Raw genomic sequence first — 17466 nt, 5'->3', positions numbered from 1 at the left:
TCTAGCAACATGCAAAATGTTCTCTGTCAGATAAGATTATTTCAAAAGATGAAAGAAAGTCTGAATCCCATATATTAAGAGTTGCAATGTCTTCTATCTCAAGGCAGGAATTGGCAGTTTGCAACAAACTCTAGCTGCGGTGTAAAACAAAGCAAGAGGGAAATATTTCCCTATGACCCCTGACTCGAAAATAGCAGTGGTGCACTGAGGCTGTCACAGAGAAATGATGATTAATGGGAGACTTTGGAACGCTAGGTGGCAGCAGACTTATCTGGTAAATTACCATTGTTTACGTAGCTCTGAGCATGCGCACATTACCGAGAATAGACCTTTTCGCAAATACCGGGGCGCGCGCGTAAAGCTTGGAATTAGATGCATTGTGGTCTTGCTGGTATCCAAATTTGATCCATATATATCCCACAATGCACCCCATTCAACAGTCTGCGCTTGCGCATTGGTATTTGCGATAAGGTATATAGTGGAATATACCTGGTAAGTCTGCTGCCACCAAGCGTCCGAAAAGTCTCCTATTGGTAGTCACTTTAATCTCACAGTGTCTTTCATTCGATCCAGTCTATGGTGTGTTGAGTTTATTGAAAATGTTTAGTCATTATATTATAATAATATATAGATAATGTTTGTAGAACTTTTACCTCAAAGGGATGAGTTATTTTTACTTTTTAAAATGTGTATATGTATCATTGTATATATCTAAGCCTCATTTTTACGGGTGAACGGTCAATTGCTTTAGGCCCTATACTCGGTCACAATATTCCCTTGTAGATTTAGCGCTCGTGATCTGGTTTTCCCGTGTGTTGTATACGTTCAGAGTTCATTATGAGCAGGTTGTGACCGACCAGGGAGAGAAGGTATTTAGGATTCAGGACAACCAATGAGAGTTACGTTTACTTAAGTTTGTTTCGGATTGATAACTTTGAGCAAACATGTTTAAAAGTTTGAGTATTTTGACTCGAACTCAGGCTGGTCAACCATTGGTTGACTTACTGTGGTTGACCATTTGTAACCAGCCTCAGGACAATGGTTTATTCCGTGGTTCCGATAGCCTGCTCCATGCTAACATGTGTAAAGCGCAGGAGGGAACCAGTGACACTATAGCGAAAAGGCGGGGTGACACCACAGACATAAAGACACCGAGTCGTTCAAGTGAGTACGTCACTGCGCATGTACGTTGCAGCTGGTCAGTTGTCAATTATGGGTAGACTAGTTTGTGCACTCGAACTTGCTCACGGTGGACCAATAGGATTGGTCTTGCAAACGAGTGGCTGAAAGTCCGGCGGGAGCGAATTGATTTTCACTTTGTCACAGCTTTTGTTTACGGAAACTTTTCAACCCACCCCTTTCCCTTTCGGTCCAGCTTCTGTGTAATACCATTGAGATCAATGCTCTAAAGGTGCGCGCGCATTATTGTTCGTTTTAATCATGATACAGCCAATCAGAATACAGAACAAACAAGAGGTGCGTTATAAAAATTACATACTGGTGTACATTGTGCATCCATCAGTGTTTGGTTTGGTCGTGTTTCTGCCAGTGATCTTCGTAAGCTGAGTTCTGTTGTACGATGATTATCGGTATACTACCCTGCCATCACTTGAATCAATCTTAAGACAGAATGTGTCAATAACGCACCAGGGTCATACTCACAAAGAGTTAGGACTAGTCCTAACTTAGGACTAGTCCTAAGAGATATACAAATTGCATGGATAGTCCCAAGTTAGGACGAGTAACTGGTCCTAACTTGAGATAAGACTACTCCTAACTCTTTGTGAAATCCACCCGGTCCATAAATTAATGCAGAACGAAACTTCACCAAGCAGCAGATTACATTTCCAATTCCTCCCTTCTAATCGTCGTCTTAAGATATTTTTTTTAAAGGTTGTAAGCGGTTTGCCGATAGTTTTTAACTCATGCAGTTCGTGCTTTTAATGGAAACTACTTTATTTTCTGCTGTTTGCAGCCTATAATAAAAAAATTGTATACATAATATACAATTTTATCTTCTTCGTTTGTGGTTTTTAAATGTAATTTTGTGATTGTAAAATCTAGAAAGCTTGAGGTGCACTGCAATCTCCAATGTTTTTAGTTTTTAACTTGTTAACTTTGGCTGAATAAGTAATTCTAATTCTATTTTACATTTGTAGTGTATCCAATTATCGGCAGGTTAGCAAGAGATAGCATATGGGGCCAATGTAAATGGTGTTTGGAGCTTTGCATGGTGTGGAGAATAAGAACAACTATAAATATAAATATTAATAGAAGACGATCAGAGTATACAGTTCGAAACGTCGAGACCAAACCGGCTCTTTTCAGAGCCACCACTCCTTCAAAAGAGTTTTAACCCATGGTTGTACCCGCAAGTTTACTATTAATATTTGTGTTTATAGTTGCTCTGGGGCCAATGTACCTTCTCATTTTCCCACAAGGATGTTGTTCACATCTTGCTCTTGCTACTATAATATAAATCCCATTTGCTTCTTAACACGCAGCTGGATGTTTTTAATGTTTATGAAATATTTAGTTATACAAAAACAAAAGAGACAAGGTTAAATAATATTAACAGTTTTTATGCTTTCAAACGTTTGATTAACTAACCATCGAGAGATATAAATCGAGTTTTTTATACGATTAAAGTAAATATATATTTTAGTGTAATTTTAGTGTTCTAATGGTGATATTAACGAACTTTGTGAAGAATTGACTGGATTGTTGTTGAAAAAATGACAGCATGATTTGGTTGGGGGAAATAAGGGTAACGTCGTAAAATACCATAATTATTTTGTTTTATAGCTTGATTATATCAGCAGGTTAACTTTTAATAGGTATAGGTCTGCGGATATTGTCAAAGACCAGTCTTCTCACTTGCATCTCAACGTATGCATAAAATAACAAACCAGTGACAAATTAATTTGAACGCACTGGTCGTCGAAGTTGCGAGATAATAATGGAAGACAAAACACCATTGTCACACGAAGTTGTGTGCTTTCAGATGCTTGATTCACCAATTGCTTGATTTGAACTTACCAATAGTGTCCAGTGCCTTTAAAGGCAGTGGACACTTTTTGGTAATTACTCCAATGAATTATCAGCCTAAAACCTTACTTGTTGACGAGTATGGTGAGCTGCTGATAGTATAAAACATTGTGAGAAACGGCTCACTCTGAAGTAACGAAGTTTTCGAGAAAGAAGTAATTTTTCATGAAATTGATTTCGAGACCCCAGAATTAGGTTTCGAGGTCTCGAAATCAAGCATCTGAAAGCACACAACTTCGTATGACAAGGGTGTTTTTTCTTTCATTATTATCTCGCAACATTGACGACCAATTTAGCTCAAATTTTCACAGGTTTGTTATTTCATGCATATTTATGTTGGGATACACCAAGTGAGAGTACTGGTCTTTGACAATTACCAAACACGCCCAGTACCTTTAAGTAACAGTTGTTTCTAAAACTTGCTAAACAATAGTGCCTTATGTTCCAAAGGCTATTATTTTTTATGCTTCGTGCCAACTTGGAAAAACGCTAAAGGTTTTTATAAATAAAAATTACACTCCATTTACCGTATATGTTTAGTGCCTTCGTTGGGGCAGTGTTTCCCCTTGTGTCCATCTTGCGGGGGCAAGTTCTTATTTCAATCACTAGGAACTTAATGAAGCTCCCGTCGATTTATACATTGGGCTATACAGTCTTAAACCGGAGGCCTTTATATAACAAAACAGACAGTAGGATCCACGGTTTGGGAAAGGTCCACTGAGTTTAAACAAAAGGGTCAATAGAAGGTGTAGGCGTATATAAGCTTAAAGACAGTGGACACTATTGGTAATTGTCAAAGACCAGTTTTCTCACTTGGTGTAACTCATCATATGCATGAAATAACAAACCTGTAAAGATTTGAGCTCAATCGGCCATCGAAGAAAAAGAAAAAGAAAAAACACCCTTGTCACGCGAAGTTGTGTGCTTTCAGATGCTTGATTTCGAGATCTCAAAATTCTACATGTGAGGTCTCGAAATCAAATTCGTGGAAAAGTACTATTTTCTCGATAACTACATCACTTGAGAGGGAGCCGTTTTCTCACAATGTTTTATACTATCAACCTCTCCCTATTACTCGTTACCGAGTGATGTTTTATGCTAATAATTATTTTGAGTAATTACCAATAGTGTTTTGTGTCTGGGATGGTGTGTGGTTACATGAACGAAACTCGGCCAAGCTTGCACCATTGGCATTAAATAATAATAATAATAATAACAAGTTCTTATATAGCGCATTTCACAATAAACTGTATCAATGCGCTTTACATTAGTCCCCTGGTCATTGGGCCAATAAACATCCCTTTAATCTTTCTCAGCTCCCATTAGGGAGTATACAGCCCCGAGCTGCCGTGGCGCTCTGAAAGCTTTTCATTCACAATATCAACCTCTACCCTCGCAGGTACCCATTTATACCCCTGGGTGAAGAGAAGCAATTATAGTAAAGTATCTTGCTCAAGGACACAAGTGTCAATACCGGGATTCGAACCCACACTCGGTGAATTAGCACCAGAACTTGAATTCGATGCTCTTAACCACTCGGCCATGACACTCTACGAACATCATTACCACATCAGCTGCCACAATAATCATGTAATGAGAAGCAGATCACATCGTGGTATAAACAAACAAAGACGGCCTTATTACAGGGTATGAACAATTGTAATTGTGTTCCCGTGTCATTTTTTGTGATTTATACCAATATGCCATCCACAATACACCGAGAAATTTCAATGGGGATTTGTGCTTTTTTTGCCTCCCTCGTCCCACACCCCTCTAGCTAAACCATGGACATGATTGGTCAGTCCGTAAGTGTTTATGTAATGATAACTGTACTTCTCAATATGACGCAACATCAGTGTCTGTTTTTGGGTCATGTATCGGGCTCCTTGAATCAAACAATAAATCTTCCTTGAAAACATTTCACAATTTTTGTGCGTGTGAATAAATCAAGCTCTTATGCTGTTACAAAATTCAATCTGATTTTATGATACCTTGTCAATATTGTGTCTGAGTGGACACTATTGGTAATTATACAAAATATTGACTAGCATAAAACCTTACTTGGTAACGAGTAATGGGGAGAGGTTGGTAATGTAAAACATTGTGAGAAACGGCTCCATTTGAAGTGGAGTAGTTTTCCAGAAAGAAAATAATTTTCCACGAATTTGATTTCGAGACCTCATATTTAGAATTTGAGGTCTCGAAATCAAGCATCTGGAAGCACACAACTTCGTGTGACAAGGGTGGTTTTTCTTTCATTAATATCTCGTAACTTCGACGACCGATTGAGCTCAAATTATCACAGGTTTGTTATTTAATGCATCTGTTGAGATACACCAAGTGAGAAGACTGGTCTTTGACAATTACCAATAGTGTCCACTGTCTTTAATAAAGGAACATCATGTTTGTTGTTTGTTTTATGTTTAGAGTAAAGGTTCCATTTTAGAATACCTATTGTTTTTCATGACGCCTTGACTAATTAACTTGAAAATTTTAAATTAAATTGTCAAAAAAGAACACTTGATGTAATGTTTTGTACATCATTATACGCAAACCACTCTTGAGGACACCGTGACATGTGTGGGTGGGTTGCCATTATTTTGTAAAAACTAGTAAAAAATAAATGAAAAAGGCTACACATGAATTTATCACAACTTAAATAAATGGTGCATGAAAAGGGATCCCAAGGCCAAGACCAAGTTTATTATTTTGTTTTTACCCATTGCACTGTATACTCAGTACTTTCCCGAGTCCTGTGAAAAAAATATCACAGGCCTGTTACTCGGGTGGGACTCGAACCTATGGCCCTTGCAATGAGGTTGCCCGGTAGCTGGAGGCAGTTCGAATCCTATGTTTTGGCAGCGGGTACCGCAACGATATAATATAATAATGTTAAAGTTAAAAATAAGACAAAGTTTCTAAATATCCTATGTCAATGTCTCTGCTACACGAAATCAGCAAACTTTCTAAAATGAAGCTCTTAGCTTTTTCAAATGTAACTTAGAATAATGAAATTCAGGTAGGGGGGTCGGATGGGGCGTCTTTTCAGTCATAATTATTATCTCAAACTTATTGGGCTTTGATTTGATACTTAAAAAAAAAACATTATACAAGTTTGTCAATAATATATTTGTGTTTGTCTTTGTGTTGATGTGTGCTGTAGAGTGTCTATAGTTCAGGTGTATAGGATTTTTTTATGTATATATTTTGTTTTATTTCTTATTTTTCCAATTTTGCGCAGTTGGCTGAGTAGTACGTCCATTATTTTGTTCTGTAAAATGTCATCGATCATTTTTAGCAACTAATGCCCCCCTTTTATAATACGCTCTTTCTGCCTTGTCATTGTTGATGTTTTTTCTTCATAAAATGACAAGCCAAACAAACATCAACATGACCTAGATGTTCAAGGACCATAATGGTTCATTTTCACCGTCTATATACGTTGTGCTGTGTTCGGTGGATATCGTGTTTGACAACTCGCGACCTATGACCTACGAATACGATGGCGTAGGATATTTTTTAAACAGTAGGTTTCTCACAATCACATGACCCGAATGACGCTCGTTTTGGTGAAAACGAAATATCTGAGTGATCGTCTTCTGACCTGACGTCAAAACTATTTATAGGAAGTACTTGAAATCACCGCAATATTCATCTTATCAATCTGCTTAATATAAAAGACCACATTGCACCATCAAGAGCCCTCACATGCTTTGCAGAAAACGTGTTATGCCATGGATTCCAACCAAGGAACAAACACAGCCGAGCGGGGTGGTGCGAGAGCCGCCCCGCCGGGGAATATCGCCGATTCACGGTCGAGTCTTAGCTGGCGAGGCTGGATCATTCCCGTAGTCTACGTGATATACGGACTTATCGTAGCAGTTGCAACACCATTCGTCATTATCGACTTCACCAATGCTGCAAAAGAGGATGAGAAATTCCAGAGGACACTTGCTTTGGTGGGATTCATTTCAATGGTCATCTCGATTCCGATATCACTCTGGGGCATCGTCAATCACATGATCTGTTTCACTCGACCAAATCTTCAGAAACACATCATCAGGTAAAATAATAGTAAAATGAAATGTAACCCAGATTTATGTATTGTTTTGTAAAAGTGGAGAGGAAACCCTGCTTCATGTATTCTGTGGCTGTGACGACACTGTATCGTTCTGAGCATAATGATATAGTTAGTTAGCCTTGCATGTCCCCCACTGTATCTGATGAAGTAGTTGTTGACGAAAGCTTATGCAGTTTCCTACTATCAGTTAGAAGTGCTTTGATCCTTCTGGACGTCAGTATTCACACGGGGTTGAGGGAAAACATGGTTTGAGGTTTGCTGTGAACAATGTGAACCAAGAGATCAATAAATAGAAATTCCCTAAAATCCTCTTTTAACACAGGAGACTGTGCCTACTGCGGGCCCAAGTGGAATTCACTTCCTGATTTAAATTTAGATACAGAAATACAAACATTGGTGAAGACTCGCTTGTTTCGACAGTGGTTTTATTCACTTAGGTCCAAGTTTGATTTTGAAGTTCATTTATCTGTGTTGGAGACATGCAAGCGCTTCGTATTCATATATGGAAAAGGCGCTCTGTAAATTCCAGCTAAATATTAACAATACTAACATTATGTTGGGTCCCCCTTTATAGCCAGGATCTACACGCAGTAGACACGCCCACAGCAGACTCCCCTCTTACAATTAATTATAGTGAACAAATTATCATCCCATATTTATAAAGAACAAAGAATTTGAGTATAATTATTGTTACAGATGGAATAGGCCTATACGGGGAGATTCTGGTTTATGATGTTACAAAACGACGTCGTGCTTGTCTGTTGTTGATAATTTTCATTGAATAAAGGACTGCGATGGAAATGTGATTTAATTTGTTGATCTAATTTTCCCCCAGGATTTTGTGGATGGTTCCAATCTACGTCTTAAACAGTGTAAGTTGCAAACTGCTAAATTTAAAGAACATTTTTAGATCAACCTAAGTAATAATTTTTTTCCTATTGGCCAATCAGAGCACACTCTTTCAAACGCTGAGTTGCCAATTCCGTTTTTTCTCCAGAACAACACACATCCCTCACTCAAAAGAAATTTCGCAAAACTATACAACCTAGCACTGTGACTGAATCGAACAGAGGTTAAGAACAAAATAATCTTAATACTCACGATACATGAAAACAGCTCAATGTTTATGTTCGTGAGAGTAATTTCAGATGCAACAAAGAAATATATGGGATATGATGTATTGGTAGATGAGGTATCAATGTTTCTGGGACGGGGGGGGGGGGGTTGGGGCGGTAATGTGTATATCTATCGTGCTGGGTAGATTATGTTCTGTTCAGAACGGTCTTGCTGTTCTACCACCGCTAACAAAGAAGTAGCTAATACTTCAATTGTCTGGGTTGAAAATTCGAAACTGTTCTCTATTATATTATGATCATGATCCAAACTTAAAGGCAGTGGACACTATAGGTAATTGTCAAAGACTAGCCTTCACAGTTGGTGTATCTCAACATATACATAAAATGACAAACCTGTGAAAATTTGAGCTCAATCGGTCATCGAAGTTGCGAGAAAATAATGAATGAAAAAAACACCCTTGTCACACGAAGTTGTGTGCGTTTAGATGGTTGATTTCGAGACCTCAAGTTCTAAATCTGAGGTCTCGAAATCAAATTCGTGGAAAATAACTTCTTTCTCAAAAACCATGGCACTTCAGAGGGAGCCGTTTCTCACAATGTTTTTTATACCATCAACCTCTCCCCATTACTCGTCACCAAGAAAGGTTTTATGCCAATAATTATTTTGAGTAACTACCGATAGTGTCCACTGCCTTTAAAGTTTCTTCATTGTTCACGTGATTGTGGAGCTATACCTGATTTGAGAGATGAGTTTACAGTACTTCTGATGGTGTAGGTATTGGTAGGAGAGTGTCAAATAAAAGAGACTGAAAAGAATCTGAATGAGAAAAACAAAATCATGTGTGCACGAAAACGAAATTGAATGCATTAAAATAGAAACCCAAGTTTGAGGTGATTGGGGAATAACTATCAATGTGAATGCGTGTCAGTGAAATTGTGCAGGGTGTTTACTATTTTTTGCGCCGAAATTGGGCGGGAAAACCTGTACCGGACGCTTTTGTAAAGGTGCTGAACATGTTTTTTGTTCTTATAAAATCGTTCTCCACCACAGTCAAAGTAAACTGATACATTATATGATCTCGTATAATAACTACAATAAGCTCATATATTATTTGTTTTTCATAACTCAACAGTGGTTTGCTCTTCGTTTTCCGCAAAACGAGATATATTTTGACACAATCCGTGAGCTATACAAGGCTTTAACCATCTATAATGTCGTGTACTACCTTGTTGCCTTCTACGACGGGGTGCCAGACTTTGATAACAGGATGGCCATGAAGTCAGAGATCAAGCTACCTCATCCATTGTGCTGCCTCAAGAAGGTGCCAAACAAACGGTAAGATTTTAATTACTCAAAATAATTTATAGCATAAAAACTTACTTGGAAACGAGCAATTTAGAGCTGTTGATAGTATACAACTTACTCCCTCTGAAGTAACTTAGTTTTTGAGAAAAGAAATTTATCACTAAAATATTTGAGTTTAATTCGAGACCTCAGCTGATCATAACATGTTAATTTATTCAAGAGAAACAAAAGAATGACATGAAGATTATGACGACCAGTTCAAATGTTATAAAGGAGAATTATAAACGCACGTACAATTAATTATTTCAAATTTACGAACCAAATTCTCCCAATTTCTACCGTCTTTGTTCAAAATTACATTGATTTCAGAAATCTTGATAAAAGCATTGTAAGGTTGAGAAAAAACTATTGTTCATTTCTTCTTTTTGTGCTTATTCATATCACTAGAACAATCCGCAGATGTAAACTGGGTGTCCTTAACTATGCCGTTGTCCGAATTATTGCAACCATAATTACAATGTAAGTAACATTTTCATTATAATAGATGTTAAATTTGCATCGGGGATAAAGAATATTAATTTTTGGTTTTTACCCATACACCGATGTGTGTTAGCACTGTATACTCAGTACTTTCCCGAGTCCTGTGAAAAAATATCACAGGCATGTTACTCGGGTGGGATTCGAACCCACGACCCTTGCATTCTAGAGCAGTGTCATTATACGCTTGTATGGCATTATACGCTTGATATGATGTCAACTCGTTTACAAAAATAACTTTAAAAATCACAAATATCTCAAGTTAGGCCTATATAAACCAATAGGGGGACTGGCTGTGTAAAGTTTCATTCACTTTGGTTGTGATCAAAGAGAACGAATAACTTCAGCGGGATTTGAACCTGTGGCCTCCGAGTATAGCGTTTCGGTGTGGCAGGAGGGGGATTCTTTCCCCTCTTGCTGCTCTCGAAAGTGCTTACGAAAGTGCTTACAAACTTCGCCACATTAGCCGTGTCTTCACTAGAGTTGACTCAAGTCCCAATTCCGTGCCATCCCCATAAGGAAAATACTGTTTGTGATGCTCTGCATTCCAAAAGCTGTTCCGCATGCTCGGGACCACACTTTGACGGCGAGCGCGCACTGTACTGTGTATGCTATGTTTTATAGTAAGTTGGGGTTGCTTAGGGACCTCTCATACAAGAATGCGACTTGAATCAAGTCTATATCTTCATAAGCGTTGGTACCAATTTCGGAACGTTCACAAGTCATTCTCCACCTCCTTGCCAATATATTACGAATGCTTAAACTCATGTCATTGCTTGCCAATGCCTTAAGCCCGGTTCATACTTCGTGCGAATGCGAATGCAAAGCGAATTTGACGTGAATTTGACGTCACAACCTCCTTTCGCAGAGATTATTCGCGAATAGGGGCAACTGCTGCGAATTGTTCGTTGCGAATTTGTGACGTCAAGATTCGCTTCGCATTCGCATTCGCAGGAAGTATGAACCGGGCTTAACGATAACGAACGTTGCGAATGTAAAATTTCGGTAATACGGCAAACTGTTTACAATAAGAATCCAATATACCATTCTAGTAAACTTTCTGTTTTCGTTGATTCTCCTCGTTTAAAGAATCACACATATTACCGGAAGTTACGACGAGGGAGATTTCTCTGCAGGAGGTGCCTATTCCTGGTTGACCGGCTTTCTAACATTTTCAGAAATCGTAAGTAGGATGCTCACAGTGTCAATTTATTAATTAAAGCCATTATAAACTTTCGGAACAGAAAAAAAAAGTTCACAAATTTACAAATAACTTACAGGGTTTACAAAAGGTAAAGGTAAACTACTTCTTTTGAAATGTTATTCCATGAAATGCTTTAATTTTTGAGAAAACATTGAAACAATTATCAATTCTCGACAACGAGACATCCGGTTTAATTTAAACACGTCATGACACGGCGAAACGTGCGGAAACAAGGGTGAGTTTTCCCGTTATTTTCTCCGATGACCGATTGAGCCTAAATTTTCACAGGTTTACTATTTTATATATAAGTTGTGATACACGAAGTGTGGGTTTTTGAACAAAACTGTTCACCGAAAGTGTTCAATGGCTTTTAAAAGCACTGGACACTATAGTGGTAATAACTCAAAATAATTGTCAGCATAAAAACTTACCTGGTAACAAGCAATGGAGAGCTGTTGATAGTATAAAACATTGTGAGAAACGGCTCCCTCTGAAGAAACGTAGGTTTTGAGAAAGAGGCAATTTCTCACTCAAACATTAAAATACTTCAGACCTGGTTCTTAAGGAATCTTAAACCACACTATTATTAAGTGCAACGTGGAAGTTTTGTTCTTTCATTATTCTCTTGTAACTTCGATGACCAATTTGTGTCAAAAACTTCATCTTAGTTTTGTTATTTTATGCGTATAATTTTTTTTTCTTCGATCCGTACCTCATTAGTGGGCCATTTTCAGTAAGAACCTTCTCCGGAAAGCAACCAAGGAAGAGCTGAAACTGCTACCCAGGTCCACTTTGCAGTTACTGGCAGTTCAATGTGTGGTATTTTTTACACACTTTCAAGCTACAATCCTCAATATCCTGGCTTCGACAGGTGTCATAAAGACCAACACAGAATGGGGTTTCGAAGATGAGTTTGCATTTGCTACAATGCTGCAGGTAAATAGTAACTTGAGCAAATTTGTTTCAGTTCAGTTCTTTAATATTTTTTTTCCACACACATCATGCAAATTATACTATAATAATAGAAAACATACAAATAGCCTTTGGTTAGATAAGCAAAACCAAGGTAGAAGAACATCAAAGGCAGTGGACACTATTGGTAATTACTCAAAATAATTATCAGCATAAAACCTTTCTGGGTGACGAGTAATGGGGAGAGGTTTATGGTATAAAACATTGTGAGAAACGGCTCCCTCTGAAGTGCCATAGTTTTCGAGAAAAAAGTAATTTTCCATGAATTTGATTTCGAGACCTCAGATTTAGAACTTGAGGTCTCGAAACAAACCATCTAAACGCACACAACTGCGTGTGGCAAGGGTGTTTTTTCCTTCCATTATTATCTCGCAAGTTCGATGACTGATTGAGCTCAAATTTTCACAGGTTTGTTATTTTACGCATACGATGAGATACACCAACTGTGAAGGCTAGTCTTTGACAATTACCAATAGTGTCCACTGCCTTTAAATAGAAAATATAAGGTAAAAAATTACAAGCATGTAATCTTAGGAGTCTCTCCCTCCTGACCTGACCTCATTGAGTGTTGTTCCTAAGGAGCTGTTCAATAATTATATCAAGATCAAGAGCAAGATGGAGGCCCTCAAAAACCATTGCTTGTCTTAAGGACCCCAGGTTCAACAGGTCTAACCCGGAGCTGTCAACATTTGCAGCTTGTTATCAGGAAAATGTCGTTTAACTATCGGGACATGTTTAGAATTTCATTCAATAAAATTGGGGCAAATCCAAATTTGCTCATCAGAACATGGAAAGATTGGGTTATTTTCGGAAACTTTCTGCAAATCAGGGAGAATTGGCAGTTCTTGTAACTTGTACAACAAAGTGTTACAGATGTTAGAAGAATAATCGATCAAGTGCCATTTTGAAAATTAAATGTAAAAACAAAGAGAAAGAAGTCTACACTTGAACTACAATGTTCCCATTGTTAAAATAAAACAAAAAAGATGAACAACTTTATTATCTAGCCAATTTCTTAACCGGATTTGTTTGCAGTGTTTTTATTTTTTGGGGCAGTTTGTGGCATCACACAGTTTCATAATTTTGAACAATATTTTGGCAAAAACAGACACTAATATTTTACTTTCATTCATTTGATTATTGAAATCTTTTAGGATCTTCTGATTTGCATTGAAATGGTAGCCTTTGCTGCACTCTTTACCTATGCATTTGACTATCAGCGCTACAATACAGATGAACCCAGACTGAGCATCCAACAAATCTTCAAGCACATGTGGACCATATCGGGTTTGAAATCCAGCATCAATGAGCACCTCAGCACGAGAGGTGGGTGCTGTATGCAAATGAAGAAGTTCTTGATGAACATTCAACACACTAAATAGGCTCCTCCCTCTTTCAGTTGTCAAAATCTTCACCATGTCCAATATGAAATCCAGCATCAATGAGCACCTCAGGACGAGAGGTGGGTGCTGTATGCAAACGAAGAAGTTCTTGATGAATATTCAACACACTAAATAGGCTCCTCCCTCTTTCAGTTGTCAAAATCTTCACCATGTCCAATATGAAATCCAGCATCAATGAGCACCTCAGCACGAGAGGTGGGTGCTGTATGCAAATGAAGAAGTTCTTGATGAATATTCAACACACTAAATAGGCTCCTCCCTCTTTCAGTTGTCAAAATCTTCACCATGTCCAATATGAAATCCAGCATCAATGAGCACCTCAGCACGAGAGGTGGGTGCTGTATGCAAGAAGTTCTTGATGAATATTCAACACATAAAACAGGCTCCTCCCACTTTCAGTTGTCAAAATCTTCACCATGTCCAATATGAAATACAGCATCATTGAGCATCTCGGCACAAAAGTGTGTGAATGCAAATGAAGATGTATTCAACACACTAAATACGCTCCTCCCACTTTCAGTTTTCGACCAGTAATACCTCAAAATCTTCACCATGTCCAATATGAAATCCAGCCTTTTCTCTGCACAAGAGTTAGGTGTATGCAAATGAACAAGTTGCTGATGAATATTCAACATATCAAAGAGTCTCCCCTACTTTCAGTTGTCAAGCCATTTATACCTCAAGTATAATGCTCACCATATCCGATAAGAGGTTGGTGTGCATGCAAATGAAAAAGTCGCTGATGAAAATAAAAAAATGTTAGCTCCTCCAATTCTCAGTCCATTTAATACCTGAAGTATCCATATCCGATGTGAAATCCAGCGTTATTGAGCATCTCAAATCAGAACATGATGGTGGTGTATGCAAACTAGGAAGTTACTGAAATAATTATGAATATTCAATATATAGAAAGTTGTAGTTGATTTCTTAACACACTGAGTATATAGAAAAAATAAGTGTTTTGATTCTCTCTTAACAGGCAATAAATCTAACAGTTACCAGAGCACTGATCTTGTTCGATCTGAGGAACCTCCAGCTGTGGACGAGGTTCATCCGAATTTACAATATGAATCACCAACAGAAGCAAGATTGGTGTAGTCTTGGTTTCAAGACCTTCCTTCGCATTGGTTATTTCCCAGATAGCTTTACCATTCTCGCTACCATGGGCAGCGCGCCGTATCGTCCGCTAGCTTTGTGCAAGTCTATTTTTTGTTCGATTTGAACATTGATGTCATATAATTATTTTAAAGATCAATGCATTTCCAGCTTCCGAAATAAAATCAAGAAGAAAACACACCCTGTGTCGGGCTATCACGTTACGTACTTACGTTACGTTTATGTTACGAGTATGATATGAGTATGATATTGCGACGTCTTGGACAAAGATTGGTGTGAAAAAGTGTTCCAGTCACAGTTTTAATATAGACCTTAAGACCTGTATCATGCCGCCACACCTTGGTCATGTTCCCTGTGATTAGTAGCTTTAATAAGTGCTAATACTCATTGTTCAAACAGGAACCAGACTATTTCCCCTTTCAGCCTCGCCTTGGTTACATTACGTTGAACGGGAGAAAATCAAGATGGCCGCACTGTGATAAAGGTCTTAAAAATGGAGTTTATTGTATGACTAGAATGATGTAAAAACTGTATAAATAATTGATATGAATGAATCTTGTTTATTTTTGATAATAAAACTGTAAAATTCTGATTGTTATGGAGCAGCAAGCTCAAATCAATTTTGACTGAGATGAACTTGGACCTATTAAATATGAACGTCTTCAGGCATGATATAAGGGCCTTATATGAGAGGGGGGTGGGCTGAGGACAAGGGCTGACCAATACGTGTACATATTTTATAGGCTTTTAAAGACTTTTTCAGTTTGCTGATTTGTCTTAAAGCCAATGGACACTTTCGGTAAACAGTATATGTCCAAATGTCCACACTTCGTGTATCAAAACTTACATATAAAATAACATCGGAGTCGGGAGAAAATAACGGGAAAACCCACCACTGTTTCCGCACAATTCGCCGTGTCATGACACGTGTTTAAAATAAATCCGTAATTCTCGCTATCGAGAATTGACAATTGTTTTAATGTTTTCTCAAAAAGTAAAGCATTTCATGGAATAACATTTCAAGAGAAGTCTTTCACCATTACCTTTTGTAAACCCTGTAAGTTATTTGTAAATCTGTGAACTTTTTTTTTCTGTCCCGAAAGTGTATAATGGCTTTAAGTCCCCCCAAAATCGGAAATCAGACTTAAAAGGAAGAACAGTCTGTCCGTGCTTGCCCAAGGTAGATTTTAAATAAATTAACATAAAGAACTGAAATAAAATTACTCCTGAATTTGTAGATAAAACCATACTTTATCTTAATGAACCAAAGATTCACTCTACATGATCCAAACCGAAGTAAAATCCATAGAACTACAACTATCTCGATTTTTGAAAAGGTATTATTTTATATATGATGCGAAATGTATTCTTAATCATATTCTAGTGAGTTATTTTGCCTATATTTGGTTATTATTGTGTATGTATATTATAAGCATTACGAAGCATTTGAAGGCTTATATATTTGATGCCTGCTTTATTCAGTGATGGTTATGTCGAGGAATAACTATAATTTGAAAAACCATATATTTTGACTTTATACTTAATTTGCGTTTCTCAAGTGTATTTTTTTAAATGTTATAATTTCTTTAAGCTGTGAGATATATACTTACTTACTTGGCCAACTAAGTACAAAACGTCAGTTTATCCTCTATACTTTACAAGTTTACAAATTTTCAGTCGGTCCAATTTGTTTCTGGGGAGGGGGGGTACCTTGGCGGGGACTTGAGTTTGAGTTGATTTGACTTGAATTTATTCTACGATATAAACTTCATCAAGAAAAATGGCGATCTAATACAATCATGGAAGCAGTGGGAAATGAATAGCTAAACAAATAGTTGGAGATGTGGACCAACAGAAAGTTGGAAAGCATATAGCTTATACGTCAAAATATTATAACCAGTTAAAGGCAGTGGACACTATTGGTAATTGTCAAAGACCAGGTTTCTCACTTGGTGTATCTTCACATATGCATAAAATAACAAACCTGTGAAAATTTGAGCTCAATTGGTCGTCGAGTTGCGAGATAATAATAAAAACACCCTTGTAACACAAAGTCGTGTGCTTTCAGATGCTTCATTTCGAGACCTCAAATTCTAAATCTGAGGTCTCGAAATCAAATTCGTGGAAAATTACTTCTTTCTCGAAAACTACGTTACTTCAGAGGGAGCTATTTCTCACAATGATTTATACCACCAACAGCTCTCCATTACTTGTAAACAAGTAAGTTTTTATGCTAAAAAATATTTTGAGTAATTACCAATAGTGTCCACTGCCTTTAACGACCAGTGGCATTTTTTTAGAACACGGGTTGTGCACCTTTTTGTGTGGATCTTTGGCCAATTGAAACTTTATTTTTACGTTTTTATTTTTGATCTGTAATTATGCTCTTTTTTTACGCTCATGTAATGCCGGTTTTTCTTTAATAAAACAAATCGTGTATGGGCAAATGCCTATATGAGTGAAAATTGTGTTCTTATGAATTTCAATAATTCTGAGTTCTTCTTTAGCCCTTTAATCATTCCCGACGGGGTCTCGAAGCGCTCAGATGTTTCCTTTTAAGGCAGTGGACACTATTGGTAATAATTACTCAAAATAATTAATATCATAAAACCTTTTTTGGTAATGAGCAATAGAGCTAATGATAATATAAAACATTGTGAGAAACGCCTCTCTCTGAAGTAATGTAGTTTTCGAGAAAGAAGTTATTTTTTCTTTCATTATTA

At 37.5% G+C, this 17466-nt stretch overlaps 1 protein-coding gene across 1 annotated transcript; it reads left to right on the top strand.

Annotated features, from left to right (window-relative positions):
• The first annotated feature begins 6576 nt into the window (after positions 1–6576).
• Positions 6577–17188, top strand: LOC139935963 (transmembrane protein 184C-like). The gene is made up of 8 exons (XM_071930629.1): positions 6577–7111; positions 7965–8001; positions 9339–9541; positions 9959–10030; positions 11138–11231; positions 11973–12188; positions 13379–13550; positions 14607–17188. The coding sequence occupies exons 1-8, from the start codon at positions 6783–6785 to the stop codon at positions 14723–14725; spliced, it is 1242 nt and encodes a 413-aa protein (XP_071786730.1). The 5' UTR covers positions 6577–6782; the 3' UTR covers positions 14726–17188.
• Positions 17189–17466: the final 278 nt, after the last annotated feature.

The sequence above is a fragment of the Asterias amurensis genome, chromosome 4 (assembly GCF_032118995.1).
Source record: "Asterias amurensis chromosome 4, ASM3211899v1".
In the NCBI taxonomy this organism is placed as follows: domain Eukaryota; kingdom Metazoa; phylum Echinodermata; class Asteroidea; order Forcipulatida; family Asteriidae; genus Asterias; species Asterias amurensis.
The sequence above is the reverse complement of the archived record's forward strand: the minus strand, read 5'-3'. Positions and strand labels throughout refer to the sequence as shown.

Bases quoted from the DNA above. Each gene is read 5' to 3' on its own strand.
- LOC139935963 (XM_071930629.1), top strand. From the start codon at position 6,783: ATGGATTCCAACCAAGGAACAAACACAGCCGAGCGGGGTGGTGCGAGA. The intron at 7,112-7,964 runs GTAAAATAATAG...ATTTTCCCCCAG, and splicing joins CTTCAGAAACACATCATCAG to GATTTTGTGGATGGTTCCAA. The intron at 13,551-14,606 runs GTGGGTGCTGTA...CTCTCTTAACAG, and splicing joins TGAGCACCTCAGCACGAGAG to GCAATAAATCTAACAGTTAC.